Source organism: Larus michahellis, chromosome Z (assembly GCF_964199755.1).
Source record: "Larus michahellis chromosome Z, bLarMic1.1, whole genome shotgun sequence".
Classification (NCBI taxonomy): Eukaryota; Metazoa; Chordata; class Aves; order Charadriiformes; family Laridae; genus Larus; species Larus michahellis.
In genome coordinates, this window is record NC_133930.1 from 60677918 (window position 1) to 60696808 (window position 18891).

General features: G+C 36.9%; 1 protein-coding gene across 1 annotated transcript in view; it reads right to left on the reverse strand.

The window, feature by feature from the left end:
* Positions 1-13295, reverse strand: part of LOC141735970 (uncharacterized) — a 42189-nt gene extending 28894 nt beyond the window's left edge. Inside the window, exons 1-4 of the mRNA XM_074569520.1 lie at positions 13219-13295; positions 9811-9902; positions 6318-8795; positions 3660-3842 (exon numbers count right to left, since the gene is read on the reverse strand). Coding sequence (XP_074425621.1) covers positions 3660-3842; positions 6318-8795; positions 9811-9868 — 2719 coding nt within the window. The 5' untranslated portion in view covers positions 9869-9902; positions 13219-13295. The remainder of the gene's footprint in view (positions 1-3659; positions 3843-6317; positions 8796-9810; positions 9903-13218) is intronic.
* Between the last annotated feature and the right edge of the window lie 5596 nt (positions 13296-18891).

The window sequence follows — 18891 nt, forward strand, 5'->3', positions numbered from 1 at the left end:
CTTTGATTAGGAAACCAAGCAAGTTCTCTAGAAATTTAGTATGAGTTCCGTGCATATGGGAAGACAAAAGAGAAGCTGAAAAGTACCTGGCATGACTCAGGTAATGATGACTGTATTTGCTGTCTGCTTAATCTTAGCTCTTCCAGATGTGTGCATGTAATTTTATTAAAAAGGAGATGAGGAAAGGACAGCTGAGGGTTTTTTTGTTTGTTTTGTTTTGTTTTTTGTTTTTAATATAGAACTTGTCCTAGGCTGTTGAATATTTGTATAATGTTACATGTGTTATCATGAGGATTTTCCTATTCATATTTTATATTAGTTTACATTCACAATGTCTTGCAATGAGTCCATTGGGTCAAACTATGTCACCTAGATTAACATGGAGATGGAGGAAAGCTCTAATTCTCTGCTAAAGAAAAAAGACCATCAGAGACTGCGCTAACAGATAGCCTGAAAATATGCTTTAGTATAAATTGTCTGAGAGGAAAAAAAAATCTTGATCCTTTCAGTACAAAATGCCTCGTGTAATGCAGACAGGTTTAATGCAGCTGGAGAAAGGATCAGTTTGCTTTGTTTATCCTGTGTTTGATGTGGCAATTATGCAAAAAGATTTCCAGTTTCAAAACAGAAAAGATAAAAATTAACCTTTATTTAGTTTTGTTCAGCAAGTTACTTCCTGAGTACATCTGAATGGCAGTCTTTTTTCGCTTGGACAGTTTGCTTAACTGTGTCTATGTAGGCAAATACTTCGCATCAACTGGCTTCTCTCTTATGCAGAAAGTATAAGATGGCATGATCAACTGTATAAAAAGATGGCATGATTAACTGTATAAAAAGCTACTAGTAAATAAACAAAAATAAACAAAAAAAAATACTACTAGGTTGATATGTTTAAAGCTCATCTTAGCTTGCTACCATGAATTTATAAATTAAGAAAACCTCAACTAGCACCAAGCAATTCAGTACAACACAGTATTTTGCCAGTTTAATATTGAATTGTTAGAATTGTAGTAGAATTTAAAATCTGGCAAATAGGCAAAATCAGAGAAAGAAATGCTGCCATGCTGCATCATGGAGTTATGCCAAGACTTTTCTCAAATGTCTTTTCACCACTCCTTTCCTTGAGTTTTCAGCACAGATGTAAAACTGAGCAGTTTATGAGTGTCAGGAACAAGCTGCACTTAGGTTATTCTCAGTGGCTGGAAGTAAGCATGTAAGAAGCTGCTGCTTCCAAATATTGATTAGAGCTGCCTCAAGTCTGCAAACACCAGGGAACAGCCTAGCTACCAAAGCAAAAGGGACTGAAGCCTTAGGGCTGCAGCACGCTATTCGAAATTACTAGATACCAGCATTTGTGACAGAATTGTTTGCTTACTCACCTGTTCTGCATGACTTCAGGTTCATGCCATGTGCTACCAAAAACTTCGTCTCAAGGAAAGCAAGTCCACCTCTTGCAACTTGGTCTTTTTTTTGGTTTGATTGTTTGCTTTATTTTTAATATTTTATTTTATATTTTCTTGATGAAACCAGCATGTGCCTGATCTAGTAAAATTTATGGTCTAGATTTATATGCAGGAGACATTACTGTTGAAATCAATGAATATCTTGATGTAAGTGTCCCTGATAGGTTTTTTGAGCTCTGGTGGTTTGACTTGGTAACTTTCTAATCTCCTTCCTGTGGACTTGAATCTGTCTTAGGGCCAAAGAATGGAAACTACTACCAATAAACAGCTTTTACATTTCCATGTGAAATATCAGTCATCCCTGCTGATTTGTTAACAAGCATTAGAAACTTAGGGATTGACTCAGTTATCTCATAAAGCTCAAAAAGTTAACTTCATGATGTTCAACAAGGTCAACGTTGGGGTAACCCCAAGCACAAATACAGGCTGGGCGGAGAACAGGTCTTAGGAGAAGGACTTGCGGGTGTTGGTGGATGAGAAGCTCAACATGAGCTGGCAATGTGCGCTCACAACCCAGAAAGCCAACCGCATCCTGGGCTCCATCAAAAGCAGCATGGCCAGCAGGCCAAGGGACGTGAGTCTACCCCTCTACTCTGCTCCCATGGGACCCCACCTGCATGCAGCTCTGGAGTCCCCAACATAAGAAGGACTGGGACCTGTTGGAGCAAGTCCAGAGAAGGGCCACAAAGATGATCATGGGGAGCTGGAGCACCTATGCTATGAAGACAGGCTGAGAGAGTTGGGGTTGTTCAGCCTGGAGAAGACATAGCTCCAGGGAGACCTTATAGCAGCTGTCCAGTAGTTGAAGGGGGCCTACAGGAAAGATGGGGACTCTATCAGAGAGTGTAATCATAGGATGCGGAGTAGTGGTTTTAAGTTGAAAGAGGGTAGATTTTGGCTAGGTATTTGTAAGAAATTTTTTACTGTGAGGGTGGTGAAACATTGGAACAAGTTGCCCATCGAGGTTGTGGATGCCCCATCCCTGGAAGTATTCAAGGCCAGGCTGTATGGTGCTTTGAGCAACCTGGTCTAGTGGGTGATGTCCCTGCCTAAGGCAGGGGGGTTGGACCTAGATGATATTTAAGCTCCCTTCCAACTGTAACCACTCTATGAGTCTATGGTCTGAATATAGGTGGCCAGTACCTTATTAGATGCCTTAGGGTATCTCACGTGCCATCCAGTTACTGCTTCAAAAAGGCATGGGTCCCCTGTAAGTCACATATCTCAGAACCCTGTTGGTGTTCCAGCTAGCAACTTACACCTATATTTAGGTAGTGAATTGCGGCCCTGCTGATGTAGGACTTACCTGTTCAGTACAGGAATAGAATATATCTACAGTTTATCTTGTGTTGGACCTGCACTGAAGTCTTACAGCTGTCAATCTTCTACAGGTTTGCATTTAACCTTCTTCAAAAAGGAGGTTATATACCTACAAATAAAACTTCCTTACCAAAAGTAACAATTATAGCACTAAATATTTCCACAGGGAAGTGCACATTTCTTATCTGTACAAAGTACGTCTTGCATTACTAAAATAGCAAAACAGGAGGCAAAGGCAGTGTAGCACATATGTTCTCTCCTAGACTGTGCAATTCTTGCCTGGGGACTCCATCTGCATGAAATGCAAATTCATTAAGAAGTTCATCTCTAAAATTTCTTCCCGTGTGATTTAAGCTGATGAGTTTGGTACAGGCTCAAGCATATGGCGAGGTGACATATTTCTTAATGAGACAGTTATGGGACTGTTTCAGTAACTGGAGGGACAGTGAAGGACAATCTAGGCTACATGCCTGAAGATAAAAGGTGAAGCAGGTGGTTATCGTAGTGAGGAGAAAAGGACTCCCAGCTCATCATGGCTTTGACATAAGCAAAGTAGGCAGGATTATGATGTTTGTTACACCCTCAAAGCTTGCTGCTGTAGGTGATTATCTGTTTATCTGTGCCTAGAGCTTGTCTTAACATTAATTGCATATGGACAAGGATGGTACAATCAACTTTTTTCCATTCAGTTTGTTTGCTTGGTTATATGAAGGAGAGAGGATACTAACTGCTCAATTGAATAAAATATGCTTGCTCATGATAATGACTAAGAGACTCAGGCTATGAACTGAAGATCAATTTGCTTAGCTGAAAACCCTGCCAGAGTGTCAGTCACACAAAGGAGAAAGAATACAGTTGTAAGACTAAAGTACTTACTTGATCCCTCAGTGATTGTGCTGTTTATGGAGCTTCCTCCAGTTGAACTGCATTTTTTGCTGTCTTTGAACTGTTTCCGTCTCCTGGCCCACTGGTCTATTGCTTCTTCCTGGGAACTATCGCTCGCTCTGGTGTCTTTCATCAAAGGTAGCTTTCTGGTTTTATTCATTTCTGATTTCAAGTCTAAATTATAACCAGAAATTGTTTGTGAGGAATGCGTAAGACAACTTAAGCAATTCTACTGTTTAAAATTTCCACATTCTAACTACAACAATAACCTAACCAAACATAGAAATGAAAATACCAAATAATAATGAAAATATTCATAAAGTATATATTTTAGACTAATTGACATCTTCATGCAGAGAAAAGTAGAGGTGATTACCTTGTGGTAGTTGTATCCATAGTTAAAAGCTATATAGCCATTTGTATGGCACGATTTTTATGAAGAAAAATATAAATTTCTCATGGATTTTATTTAAAAATGCTCATACATTTTTGAAATGGTCACTACATAGATATATAAAGTGCTTTTTAAACATTAAGAACCTTGCACGACACACATGCAGATAAAAGGACGATATACCTTTCTACTTTAGGTTTCTTTCTTGGTAGGGCAGTATAAATTTGTTTGTTGTATTACTATTTCAGTTAAAACAACAATTGGCAAAAAGACTTTGTGTTAGATTCGGTTCTGAAAATGCAACTGCACCCACTGAAAAGGGCAGACGGGGAGAAAGTGAGCCCAGGCTCCCTCGATGACTGTGTAAGCGCTGTCTTGGCTCAATAGCCTGTTTCTGGCTGCAGTCAGATCTCCATCACAGACCTGTGTCACTGAGCCCCTTTCCCAGGGCAGCTGACTATTGCTGAGAGTCAGAAAATCGATCTCTTGTTGTGCCCTTTGCAAGAGTCCTTGCCCCTCTGACAATAACTGAGTTCCCACAACACCAGCAGACTTCTAGATTGCCTGGGCTTCTCTCCCCATTCTTGTTTACGACATTTGCATCTGTTTTCCTCCTCTGTTCTAGATGCTTGCGCTCTTTGTTGAATAATGCGCGTTTCCTTTACAGTGTCACTGAACTACCGAGCACAGGAAGTCACACGTTGCCCCTTTGTGGCCAATGTCTTGACTAAAAGTAGGATGGTATTCCCATATTACAAGTGGACTTTGATTCATATTTACGAGCTTTAAAACTTTAAATGCTTATACTTCTTTCTGTATGTACGCATTTACTCATTTAAGGCATCATCTCCACAGCATTGCTAACAGAGGTGTAAAAACAAAATACAACCATAGACCAAAAGAGGGCCAAACGTACAGACCAGGTGAGGTGATAGGTAAGAGAAAGAACACACACAGATAAATCTTAGCAAGGGGCAAAAGGGAAGAAGAGAGAATAACATTAAAACGCAAGAAATAGCTACATCTCACTTCTGTGATGTGTGTTTAACCACTGAGGTCTAATGTATGGGAAATCAAGGTTTTTGAGCATGCAGGCTTCCTTCAGTGTCTTCTTTCTGTACCTTGTTCTAAAGCAATTTCCATTTAATTAATTATCTTTATTTTAGTATTTTAGATATCGATCTATATAGCAGTATCTACCCATATAGTATATCTGTATAGTCCACACAGATTTCAGGTGTTTTTGAAATTTCCATTACCAGTGCCAAACCAGAAAACCTTGGAGGACATACCAGTATTTTCTGCAGATATTGTCAACTAGAAAGATTATTAAAAACTTTCTGGTGCTTTTTACTAAGATTATTGAAGACTTTTTCCCATGATAAGAAAGTATGCATTTTTCAACAGTATAAAACTCCTAACCTCCAAACATGTTGGAAACATTCTGTTCTGGAAAGGATGATCTGAGTTATATTTGCATGTAAGTTGATTAATACAAAAAAAAAAATTAAAGTGTTTGGATGATATTTCAAAAGCGTACACACACATACGTGTGTGTACATATTCACAATGTAAAAAGTTTACACTGTGGTGTGCAGTCCCAGTATGGCTTTACATTTTTATGGTTTAGAACACTGCTTTTAAATGACCAGTTACGGATACAGGTAGATGGGTTACAGGAGGGAAGCCAAGAAATTTTGTAAAAGATTAGCTATTAAAAATATTTCTTTTTCATATGCTGTTTTCTTAACTACATAAAGAAAGGAGAAAAGAAGGTTACATGATCCACTATGGTCATTCCATGACATGTAAAGGCTCAGCCAGAATTAGAACTGAGATGTATTTAGAATTCAGTATTTCTGCAGATCACATAGATTCCAAAACCAGATTTATATGGTTTTAAACACTGACTAGAGCTCTGAGTTCCTGCCACATGGCAACTACAAAAAACTCTTTCCTGTTTTGGTGTTTGCTTCTCTCACTAGATGTGTAGGATGGGTTGACTGTTTAATGTAGGGAACCCCTTCCTTTTTTTTTTTTTTTAAATTTTTATTTAAGTTACTTGTCTCTACAAGGTGGTTCCTAGGATCCTCAACACTATAACTGCATATTATAATGAAATGGCCGAGCATACCAATATCATCTCTTTGTAAAGTTATAATATGCTTTCATTTTTCCCCCCAAAAATGTAATGAAAGCACTAAACCACTCATGCAAAAGGTGTGTATTAACTCCAAAACTCTTATAACACCTACCTTTCTGACTAATCTGTTTTACTGATAATGGGGGGATGTCTGCCTTCTGGTGAAAATCTTCTTTCATTTCAGTCTTTTTCTCAACGTCATCAGAGTTGGATTTGACTAACTGATGTAGTTGATGCGCTCCAGGCTCTCTCCTTAAGCTATCATCAGTTGACTGTTTACTGCAAAAGTTCTCAGGTCTTTCCTGGACATTTGAATGTTCTGTGAAATTTTCTTTCTTTTCTGTATATGCTGAAGAGGTAGATAACATGTCAGCCTGTGCTGAATCATTATGGTAATCTGAGTCAACAAGGATATTCCCAGATATGTCTGGTATCTCAGAAAAGCTTTCTGATTCATTATTTATGTCATGCTCCTCGTGATCTAACAGCAAGGATGACAGCAGGGATTCTTCTTGTATACTATAGGGAAGTTTGGGCTCTTTTCTTACTGCAGAGCCAAAAGAATCAGTTACCAATTTATTGTCACCTTGGATGAGTCGTCGTTCTAGTTTTCCAGTTATCACAGTCATTACTGACCCTCTCCTTTTCTTTGTTACTTCAGGCTCTGCAGGGGGTTGGTGAAGATTTTGCTGTAAAGATGAAAGTTGGTTTGGGGGGCTTTCTGTAGATGCATAACTAGTACTTTCCTTGTCATTAATAAATTCACCCAAAGGGCTTCTAGAATGTGGAAAGACCTGTACCAGCTGAGCTTTGTTCTGCAGTTCAACGTGCATTTCTAGATGGTTGTACTCTGGTGTCCTTTCATCTAAGGCATCTTCAGTAGACTCAGAGTCTTCCTCCCATACAGCTAGGTTTCTCAGAGACTCGTCATGCCCATTTTCTTTTTTCTCATTTATAGTACCACTGGAATGAAGACTTTCCATTAACGTTTCTTCTGTTTCTTCACCTTGCCCCACATAGTCTGCATAGTCATTCAGTAAAGAAGTGTCATCTTGACTTTCTTCAGGCTCAGATGGATAAATGGTAATATTATGATCAAATGAAGTGAAAGCAAATTGATATGAAGACTTCAGACCTCTCAAACTTTTCAGTGAGGAGGTCAAGTCAGGACACTTAGAAAGTTCTGTATAGCTGGTATGAACATGTGAGTTCCTGTTATAGAGATCTCCTGCTTTGGTCTCCTTAGGCAATACTTTTAAGGATGGCAATGAATAAAAGCCAGAATCCCTTCTAGGGTGAACTGGTGATGGTACATCAAGGGTAGTATCTGGGAAAGACTTTCTTCTTGCTGGTTTTTGCCCTGTGTTTCTGCATTTGTCACAGTTATTTCTTTCTTGACTTAATACATTGTTCTTACTGATATGGTCCTTCCCAGCATTTGGGTTGTTCAAGGTATTACTAGCTACAAGACAATTTGTATTATTTATTTTTGAGAAAAGTATTTTATCTTTTGAAAAATCTTCCTTTTCATTGGTGTGGTCTTCATAGTCCTTTTTGTTATGTTTACAGAAATAATTTTCTTCCCCCCAAATTCTCAAGGCTGCAGAGAGGCTGTCAGATTCCTTTCTGGAATCTGACAAAGATACCCCCTCTACAATTGTATCCAAATGCATTTTGTCACTGTCAGCGAATTCTTTAGGTGGAGGGAGAAGTGTAAATTCATCTGGGAATGTATAGTCTACTTTTTCATGGATGCTAAAAGATGACTCACAATCTGTATTGCAAGGTGCCTCTGTTACAGAATAATCTGTTTCACTCCAATATGTATCTTCGCGTTCCCTGTTGCAGGTTTTGCTCGCTGTCTGTTCACCAGGCTTGATGTTAACCTTTAGACTTTTCTTTCTGCTGGTATATTCCACTTTAAATTCCTTTGCTTCAATGTTCATTTTCAAGGAGGCATTTTTGTTGATTGCAGTTCGAATTTTATGTTTAGAGGATCCCTTATAATTCCCATTGTGTTCTGCTGAATTGTCAGTTGACAGACACTGGTACTTCGAACATTTTGAACACTGGCTTTTCTGGTATCGTCTTTCATGACAACGTTTATTGTTCTTTGAACTTTTCCTTTTTTCAGCTACAAGGTTTGTTCCAGAATCAAAGAAAGAAACATTCTTAACTTCTAGTTTAACATTAAAAGAACCGTATTTTACTTCTGCAGTAATTTTTCCGGTAGCCAAGCTAACAAACTCTGCAGAGTCTGGCTTGCCCCAGAGCGTAATTTTTCCTGTGGATGACCCCTCTGTTTCACCCAAAGTTACCGTAGCTAGGATTTCATCTTGCTGAGGAGAGAACATTTGAGGAGGGTAGCTCTTTTCCTTCTTTACTTCTTTTTCACTGTCTGATACGTTATCAAGGTCTCTATCTTCAGATGCATCTGAGCTACTCTGATTCTTGTTTTCATGGTATTTTCCATCTTCTTCAGTACCCTTTACATCCAGTGGCTCAGTGAAGTGAGCCAGAGCCTCATCTGCTTTATTTTCAAGGCTTCCTACATTTTGCTGGCATTTACAAATGGGTGACAACTGTTCATCTAATTTAAGGTAAAAAAAAGAAAAAAAAACATGTTTCCCATGATTTGGTAAGCACTATCACAAATGTATGATTAGCTTTGATACACTTTTCAAAGAAAATAACTATTTTATCTTTAAGGTGTAGTGTATTTTCCACAACATATTTTTTTCATTTCATTATTAACATCTTTTGTCTTAATTATCTGATAAGTAATGTGAAGTCAGATAAACAGGGTAGGCCATATTAAGTCACTCTGATTGGAGAAAATTAATATATCTACACTGATTTTTTCTCAGAAAGTTGTACAGTTGCTAGGGAATAAGGTATTCTATTTGCATATAGAAAGATTTACCCTTTTTACTTCCATTGCTCCTATCAGTATTTACTTTGTTCCTGTGAACACACTGGGACAATCAATATCCCATTGCATGTTTGCAGTTTGGGGTAAATTGCATGGAACTTGACTTTTATAATCCTTTTACAGATGAGCAAATAAAGGGATTAATGAATATTGTCACAATCACACTGCAGATCCGTGGCACATTGCCAGGAGGTGTGAGCCACAGTTCGCTGTTCGAAGCAGAAGAAAATACTGTTTCCTGGCAGGAGCTGTACTAGGCAAGATTTCATGGCATTCATACAATTACATAAAATTCTGCCTTGCTTGGGCTTTTTTTAGAATAGTTCATTGTCATTAGAGGATAACAGTTTACAGTGACATCTACCTAAGTAGGATTAGAACAAGCTGTTAAACTCAGACAACACTGTGAAATTTACAGCAAGAATGCTGAAAATTTGAGGCAATTAAACATTAACACGTTTGGAAAGACTTTGCCAGAAATAGCTCAACTAAAATAAAACAACTAGCCTCATCGAGACATCACCTGTATGTACCCACACTTGAGTGTAAATATTTGCAATTTGGCGAACAGCTTTGGGCACAAAGACGGATTTCTGCCTTGATGAGTAAATGGAGAATAACCACCTATGATTCTGATGTTTTTACTTCAAATTAAACATTTCTGTAAACTTACATTCTCTGGAATCAGAGCTCTTTCTGCCCTTGCAGCTTTTTCTTCTTTTTCTACTCATTTCTAAGAACTGAGGGCATCTGGGCTCTGCTCTTCTGCATGGGAGAGAAGACATTGAATAATGAGAAAGTTTCTCTGGAATAATTTTGCCCTCTACCTCTCTCAGGCTCTTTAACTTGGCTTTTCTCTTGTGTAAGAACTGACTGGTTATAATGCAAAATAGAGAAGTGCTAGAGCAGATACTAACGCATCTATTTTCTTCTCTTAGTTATTTGGGACCAAATTTTCAGAGCTTTGCAAACATCTTACGGTCAAGGTCTGATGACCTCAGCTATGGGGCCTGAACCAATACTCTTTGAAGTCTGTGGAAGATTTGGGCAGAGGCTGACCTTTTCCAGCCTATGATTTTATCTAATTCTGATTTTTAGATATTAATATTTTGTTCTAAGCATTCATTTTAAATTCAATCTTCTTTAAATACATAATGGAATACTTAACAATCATTGTTTTTTCTCTATAGAAAAATTCAGACAATATAAGAGAATAAAAGGCCTCAGCTAGGACTGCATAACTGAGCTGCATGCAGAGCAAACCAAAAGCAGTCTCCATCTCACAGTTTGGGTTGTCCCTTGCACTTGTTTGTGGAAAGAAGAAAATTGTCTTAGATGATTTTTTCATCTCATAGGGAAACTTGTTAAATGTAAGATTATCTGTTAATGCTGTATTGTATTGAATACAGTATTGTATTCAAGTGTTGTAGTATTGAAGACCTACTGCACTCAAAATTAAATGGCAGTGGAAAACCTCTAATAATGTATTTTTAAATATTATTATTTTCACAAAATCAAGAAGATAAAAATTAAAAAGTTTGTGTTTCTCAATGGGCTGGTGGGAAATTTTACTGTTTAAATTTAATAAGAAATGTGGTATCAAACAAGGCTCAGCCCAGGGGAAACATTATGGATGCTACTATTTGTGCACTTCAATAATTTGAGGCAAATGAAGAATCCCTAAACCCTCAACTAGGAGCTGAGCTTTGCATCCATGTTTGGTTAGTCAGTCATTTTCTTGTGGCTGACCACTGAAGTGAGAACTTAAATTTATATTGAACTGAACAGAATAGCTAAAATCCAGAAATCCTCTATCATTCCTATTGTGCAATGGGGCTGAATGCTGACTGACGGCTTGGTAGTGACAGAAGAGGTCTGTATCCCATGCAGCAGGGTTACTATGTAGTGGCTATTGAACCAACTAGAATTGGTAGCGTTTTCTGGGATTGATGTGTCTTTGGAAAATCGACCAAAATTTACGATTTTTAAAAATTTTTATTTTTACAGCATTGAAATACAAACGAAAATAGCCAACTTTCCAAAATAAGTCAATATGTTAGGATTTGCTTCTGTTTGTTTAATCCAAAGATTTTCTATTGTATTCTAAATGACCTTGGAATAGATAATTCACATCATTGTTTGAAACTAGAAGTATTTGAACTGCTAATACATCATTGGGATAGTCCTGAAAATCAGTACAGTTATGTTGGGAAAAATCAACTGACTGCAAGCGTTATTAGTCATAATCGTCTTCAGCTGATCATCCATCGTTACATCAAATACATCATCGTGGAAAGAGCATGAGTACATTTTTGAGGCTGCCAATTTACCAGGTGTTATGGAGATACACGGATTTTGTTATAAAAATTAGGATTAGGATAAAGCTTTTTAAATCATTGCATTGGCCTTATCAGACTCATGTTACATGTCACTGTGTGCAGTGATACACAGCTAGACAAACAACTGGGTAGAAATTCTTCTTCCAAGACACAGTCATTGACTTCCGCTTCTGGAAACTTTTTAATTTTGTGTGAGGCTAAATGACTGAATATGCCAGTGCACAAACACATCCATGAGTTGCCTGCAAAAATGCAGACATTCTGCCCTGTCTTTCTGGAAGACGCTCTAGGAAGACTGGGAAAGTCTTGTATTTATTTCACAGCAGACATGTTGGAATGTTTACATTGTCAGTTTTAAGGATGAAACTATATCTCTGTTTTTTCCAGGTGTCTTTAAGTCAAATCTCAACAGACAGCCAAACCTGCCAGCTGAGCTCTGTTCTCAGTGGGAAGAATGATCTTAAAGCCAAAGACAAGGCTTTAAAGGACACAGAGGCAAGAGCTGGGACTGATATTTATCTGTAGCTCTGGATCAGAGGCTGTGCCAGATAAAAATCAATGTTCTCTTAAAAAGTTACGTACGCAAGTATGCTAAGAGTATCAAACTCATATTTAGAGGTGTTTTATGTGAGATCTCCAGATTGACACGTGTATTTATGACAATAGGAACAATGGTCTAACAGAGGTCCATAATCTGATTGTGATACTTGAGGTTTCAGTTATATTTCATTAAGTTGTAAATAAGAAAATATTTTTACTTCTAGGAATTCTTCTCAATTCAGCCTGAGGAAGGTGCTACACACTCAGTTCCTTTCCCAGGAAGTTCAGCCACAGGTTAAAGTTGCCCATAGTGGCAGGATTACAGATTTTGCTATGTGCCCAAAGATGAGATGTAAAACCTAGGTGAAGAGGATGATTAAGCTGTTTTGTTTTGGATTTTTTTTTTTTTGTTATTTCTGTAATTGGTACTAAGTAGATTAAATTTTAATTTAGAATGATTGTTTGCACTGTTTATTTGTGATTAAGACTACCATCTCTCATATATATATATATGAAACATATATACATATTCATATATTATTTATTTTAATTGTATATGAAACATGTTAAATTGTTGATATCTTAAAGTAATTTTTAGGTAAACATTGGAAAGAACCTTTATGATGCAAATGAATTTGTTGTCTCTACTACATTTCCATATGTTAATTTATGCTTTCTCCTCTAAGAGAGAGAGGTACCAGTTCTTTGCTTTTCACTTTTCTATGCGTGTTTTCCTTGCATTGTCTTTGTCTATTCTTGATTTGTTGGTCCTACAGCTACGATGTGCTGACAGAATTAGGAATCTCATCACCTTCAATCCCAGTCACACGAGTAGACCTATTGACTTGAGTAAGGATTAGTTGTATGCACCAGGACTGCAGGGTAAGACGCTGCATTAGGGACTATTCTGTCCACTGGTGGACACTAGATGAACACTAGTCCAATTAGCTTAGATGAGAAAAGAGGCACTCAGCAGTTCACTGGGTAGAAGCCAACATGCACTGACATAGTGCTCTACGTGACAGGTTATCTTACTACAAACAGCAGTGCTTGGTTTAGCTCAGGATAACAACTTAATTTTTGAGTGAAATGTGTTCATTTTCACTGTGAATAACACCCGTAATTGTATTTCTTTCTGCATAATGCAGGTGATGACAAGCTTTGTGATAATAAAGGCAACAAAATATTTTTCTAGCATATACCTCTCAATGCATCTTGTTAGGCAGGCGAAGTCGCCTTTAAAATGCTGGTTGGAAGTAAAATGGAAAACATAGGCGTTATTTTACTTCACTTTTATATAGTTATGTAATGGAGATTTTATGTGAAAACATGTGAGAACTTTCTTAAGTTTTCTAAACAAGCATGTTTAGTGAACCTATACAGTAATGAGACACTGGCAGAAAATGAAAAAAAAAAGGAAAATATGGAGAAAATATTTAATAATGTCAGAATGTTGTGGCGACACAATACATTTGACAAATATTTAATGTTCTTTCAGGACAATATTAATTGCCCTTTTAGATGGTATGTATCGTTCTTATAATTTCAGTATCTTATGTTGTGGAAGGCATGGCTATAAATACATACAGTGGCAGCTCACTGAATACTCCCCCTCTGAATCTTATACCGTTCCGAGACTGCAGAAAAATGATGTCACAGAATACCCAAACAAGCCTTTCTGAAACAACAACCTCCTACTGCTCTTCCCTTTTGTATTTCAACCACGTCAAAGCCTTCTGATTCATTTCCTCCCTCTGGATACAGAATCCAACGTTTTGTTTCCATTGCCCTAGATAACCTTAACTACACTGAATTTTGTTCTCGTTGACTTCCAATCTGTCTCTTCTTGCATTTTTCAATATTCTTCTATTCCATACTAATCTTTGCTTTGACGTCGCTCCTCAAGTTACCAGCTATGTTTGGCCCGGTCTCTCATTACTTAGCTCCTCTCCTCCTTTAAAATCATTCTTAAATTCTTATTTAAGATAAGATAAAATCTTGTCTAAATAATTATTCTTAAAACTTGATTTTTTCTTGTGAATTTTTCCTTTGACTCTCCTTACTGATTGTGTTTTGTGGCATATTACCTGCATTAGCTTTTATGCATTGAGGCAGATGCCCCACAGATAATTTACTCTTAACAGAGACAATGTCATTAGCATGAATTGTGGAGAGCACAGTAGTTTCACATAGAGAGCAGGCAAAAAGGGCTCACAATTGATTTATCTCTTATTTACCTCAATCAAGCACATCTTATTCAATTACCTTCCATTTTCTGCCTTTTTTCTCCAAAGATGCTCCAAATCTCTTTAGCAAACTCCCACTATTACATTATTTTAATAACTTCTGAACACCCATTTCTGCAGTACTATTGCCAAAGAATGTATTTTATGCCAAACACATGCAAGAAAAGTGAGGTATTACCAAAAAGTCCTGTCTTAGTAGTGTTTCTTATTCTCTGCCTCAGCTGGTATGTATCTTCTTTTCATTTGTTTACAGTTTCATCTATATGTTTTCCAGAAAAGGCTGATCTTTAAAAACGTTTTTACAAAATGTCTAGAACAAAGGAAGCAGGCAAACACTTACAGGGGCTGTAAGAGGACCCTAGAGCATTTTACAAAATTAATTAAAACACGAATTGTATGGCTGCAAAGAATCAGCTTCTGTTCAAATGGAACTCAGTCGTTATCTGGCAGTATCCAATTAGCTATTAGAATGGCAAACCCAAATGAAATGCTTAGAAAAGCATGGGCAAGTGAAACTAATCTGCAACGGGTATTGTATACAACCCGGCAATCAACCATTTTATCTCATGAAATGTGCTGTGGCACTTTTAATGAGCACACCAAATCAGGATCTTGCTTTTTCAGATCATGAAAAGGCCGCAAACACCAGTCAGTATGAATTCTGCAGTTCTGATTCTCGAGGAAGGTTACTGTCTAAGCAGCTAAGAACGTCACTTATGCCATAAATGAACACACTCAGGAAATCCAAACCCCATGTCATTAGATTTTGCATTATTTTGGACACTTTTATAAGCAACAAGTAACACCAGACAAAATGTTAAATAGGTTTCGACCAATCTTTTTTAAAGGAATAGTGGGTGTACTATTCTTGCCATTATGTTAAAGATACCTCCCTGCAGGCAGTGTGCTCTTCACTTTAGTTTCAGTCAGCCAAATGTTTTCAAAATTATTTTAACTGAGAATGCAAGTGCCAGCAAAGTCATAGTAAAAAATAGTTCAGCTATCACGTGCTGTATATGCACAAGCATTTCTGCCTTTTTTAGGTAGAAGTCAAGTCACAGGTACAGCTTTCAGTTCTCAAATTCTGCAAAACCATATATAAAACTCATTTTCTTACAAAGCTTCTGCCTACTCACAAAGCTAATCTTGCTTTCTGTTTAATTATTTTTGACCTTTTGCCACAAGAATAAATAATGTGTTAATAAGCATAAGGATTTATTTCATATTTCGGAGATGTTTCATTTCTGCATCAACACTGTTCATTTCTACCCTCATTTAAAGATATGCACTGTTTTCCACTGCAACAAAATGGAGAATCCATAGGTAACCTCTGTACTGTAAATGGTCCATACAGAGATTACGTGATGATTTTAACACAAGTACTTCAACTTACTGATTAGATTTTTCCAGTGGTATCAGTTTCATGCAATAGATATTCATGTATTTATTATCATCTACGTAAAAACATATTTTTGAAAACTGTGAGAGAACATACTTTATTGTGCATTGTATCTCTGTTATACTGGAAAAAATCATTTTGTCTTCCACAAAAGTTCTGAAAATCCATTAAAAGAATTCCCATGAATTGCCATTTCTGTTCACATTGTTGGGCCTCTGCTATTCCTGTTTCAGAGACCAAAGGAAAAACTGCTAATTTGAATCTCCTTCTCTGAAGATATTCAAAACCCGCCTGGAAACGTTCCTGTGCAACCTGCTTTAGCTTTAGGTGACCCTGCTCTGGCAGGGGGGTTGGACTAGATGATCTTCTGAGGTCCCCTCCAACCCCTACCATTCTGTGATTGTATGAAAGTTAGCTGGATCAGTCAGTGAGTTTGTCATTCTGATATTTAGTGCTCTATCCTGAATTTTAGTCGCTTTCAATTTGTTTCTGTTTTGGCATGTAATTCATGCTTTGCCAGTATCAAACATGACAGCAGGTAAGTGAAATACCCTTCAGATGTGATGTGGCAATTGGTCATGAAATTAGTAGAAATCTCACTGTAATACAGGACCATCTCCAATAATGAAAAATAATTTCTATAGTCCAAGATGTTACTGTCAGTGAAGCACTACAATTCTTTGTCAACCTGAATTATTCAACTTTTTTGAGCTTCAGAATTGTTCATCCATTGTTAACAGAAATAACGTAAATCCAAAATCTTTGATTATACTCGAAACTCACCTCACCAAAAGAAACCTGCGCCATAGTTGTACACTGTAACAATTTTCTATGAAAATGAGGTAGCTTTTTATTTTGAGAATGTCTATGACTACAAAACATAAATTACAATTAAGTGAGAAAAATCTTTAATTTCTCATAGAATGCAATAAGGGCAAAACCCCTACCCTAGCTTATAGGATTTGACTTCTGTAATCTAAAATGGGGACAGTTATGGTACCATATTTTCTGACTATGCAGTTTCCAGTGCCACTTTCTCCAGAAGAACAATTTATACTGCATTAATTAGGCATAATTTCAGTTTAGAATGACAGAAAATGGGATGTTTACTATTTCACAGGCTCTTTTTTAGTTTTAGCAGGTGCATTAAAAAAATGCCTACATTTCTTCACTGAACTGGAAGACCTCAAGCATTAGAATATTTCTCTCCTTAAATAAAAAAGTACTTTACCAAAAGTAGCTCAGTATGCAGGACGATGAAATGGTAGGAGAAAAACCTTGCTATCCAGGCTTATTTAAGGGCTGCGAACTGAATTTGTAAGCTTTTCTACTCAAGAATATGTAATATTCCTTCTTGATTAATAATCCTGTAGTCTTATCATAGCATTCCACGTATGAAATATTAGTTGCAGAAAAGACAATACAAACAGAAAACTGATGTTCACTCAGGTAGGCTTTCACTTCTAAAATTACGTACTACTACACTTTAAGTTCCTATATGCTAAAATGACACACAGTCTTAGGAACCAAAAATCCATCTTAGACAACCCTATCATTTAGGAAAACATTCTTATTTACTCACAATCAAAAATCCATCTGAAAAATCCCTTCTGTTTAGGGAACTACCATTCCTACTTATTCAGAAAACTAAACTATATACTGAACTGTAATTGACATTCTTTAAACCATATCTACTGTGCAAAAACCCTGCAGAAATCCCATATTTATAAAAGCTATGAGTTACAACGATTAGTATCTACAGAATACTACCTGACAGGGTGTCATTTTAAAAAAAAAAAATAAAAAAAAAATTTTTGTACTTACTATTAGTATGGACCAACATTCATTTTCCTCAGGTGCTTGCTACTATGGACTCTGTGAATAGTTGCCTTTCTAAGCTCATGAAGGATGGGCTGGCTGTCTTGCTAAGGCTTAATAGGATAACAAGTTCAAATTTTTTTTACTTGGGACTTATCCACTTCTGTACTGTCAACCCCAGTCAGCAATGACATGCTGTATACGCATATCCTTCCAAACTCTGAGGCAATAAAGAACTACTAGTTATTTAACTCTTAACAGCTAAAGCAGGTAAGAAAAACTCAATCTACTGGGGCTTTACAAAATGTCAGGTTTGTCTGAAAAGTCTTAATCAACCAGATCACCTAATTAAAATTAAAAGTTGGAGCAGTGTTGTTCACAGTCTTGCTCCACTTCGTTTTCTATTTCTGTCTCCTAAGCTCAGAATCAGATTAGTATATTTAATTCCATGAGGCATCATGACTAGTCTACCTTTAATCTGCCTGTTGACATCCACCCCTTTTTCCTTCACATGTTGTAGAATTCAAGATAGTAATTTACCAACTTGGCAAATATAACGTTCATGCTATAGTATTAACGCTAGAATGATTTTATCGTTCACGTGTTTACACATATCCAATACAAAAAATGAGACAGAAGTAGGCTTACAGGGACCAATGTAAAGTTCTAAAAATCTCACAATCGCTATCATGCTTAGAAGAGCTTACATAAGATGTCATGAGCTCATCAACATGAGCTTACAGCTTGGTTAGTGGTATCCATTTTGGTTGTGTTTGAACACCTCATCTATTTTTCCACTTTTTAAAATTACTATTTCTATTATTTGTAAATTACCCTAAATTCAAGAATGATAAAATACAGAATATTTAAAAATTATATACTTAATAGAAGTTAATCCTCATTAATGTACAGGCAAAATGAAAAGGCATCTCCAGAATTTTCGGCCTCGTACATCTACGTGTAATGAGTACTCTTTTTGCTCTGGTACCACTGGAGAAGAAAGGGAGAGAGTTAAATCATTATTACACATCGTGAACAAAACCTCTCTATTTTTATTGGTTTAAGAGGTACTATTCTCTTAATGTACTGCATTAACTTAGTGTCAAGAAACAGCCTGCTTGCAAAGCTGCGGTCTTTTGGATAAGGCAAACAATTCAAACCTTGCAAAGGTGTTGCCCTGACCACGTTATAGTCAGAACCACTACACTGTTTAATTGTCGCTAAATTTAACGTGGCCCTTTTCTAAACTGCTCTAGTTGCTAAATAACTACAACATTTGGCTCTTCAATTGTATATTTCTCATGTAATCTGTATGAACAACCTGCAACTAGGTTTCCTTCTGTCCCACAATTGTTTTAAAACATTAATTCCACTGAAAACATGCTGTCCTGCTGGTAGCTGCAGTCCATGAC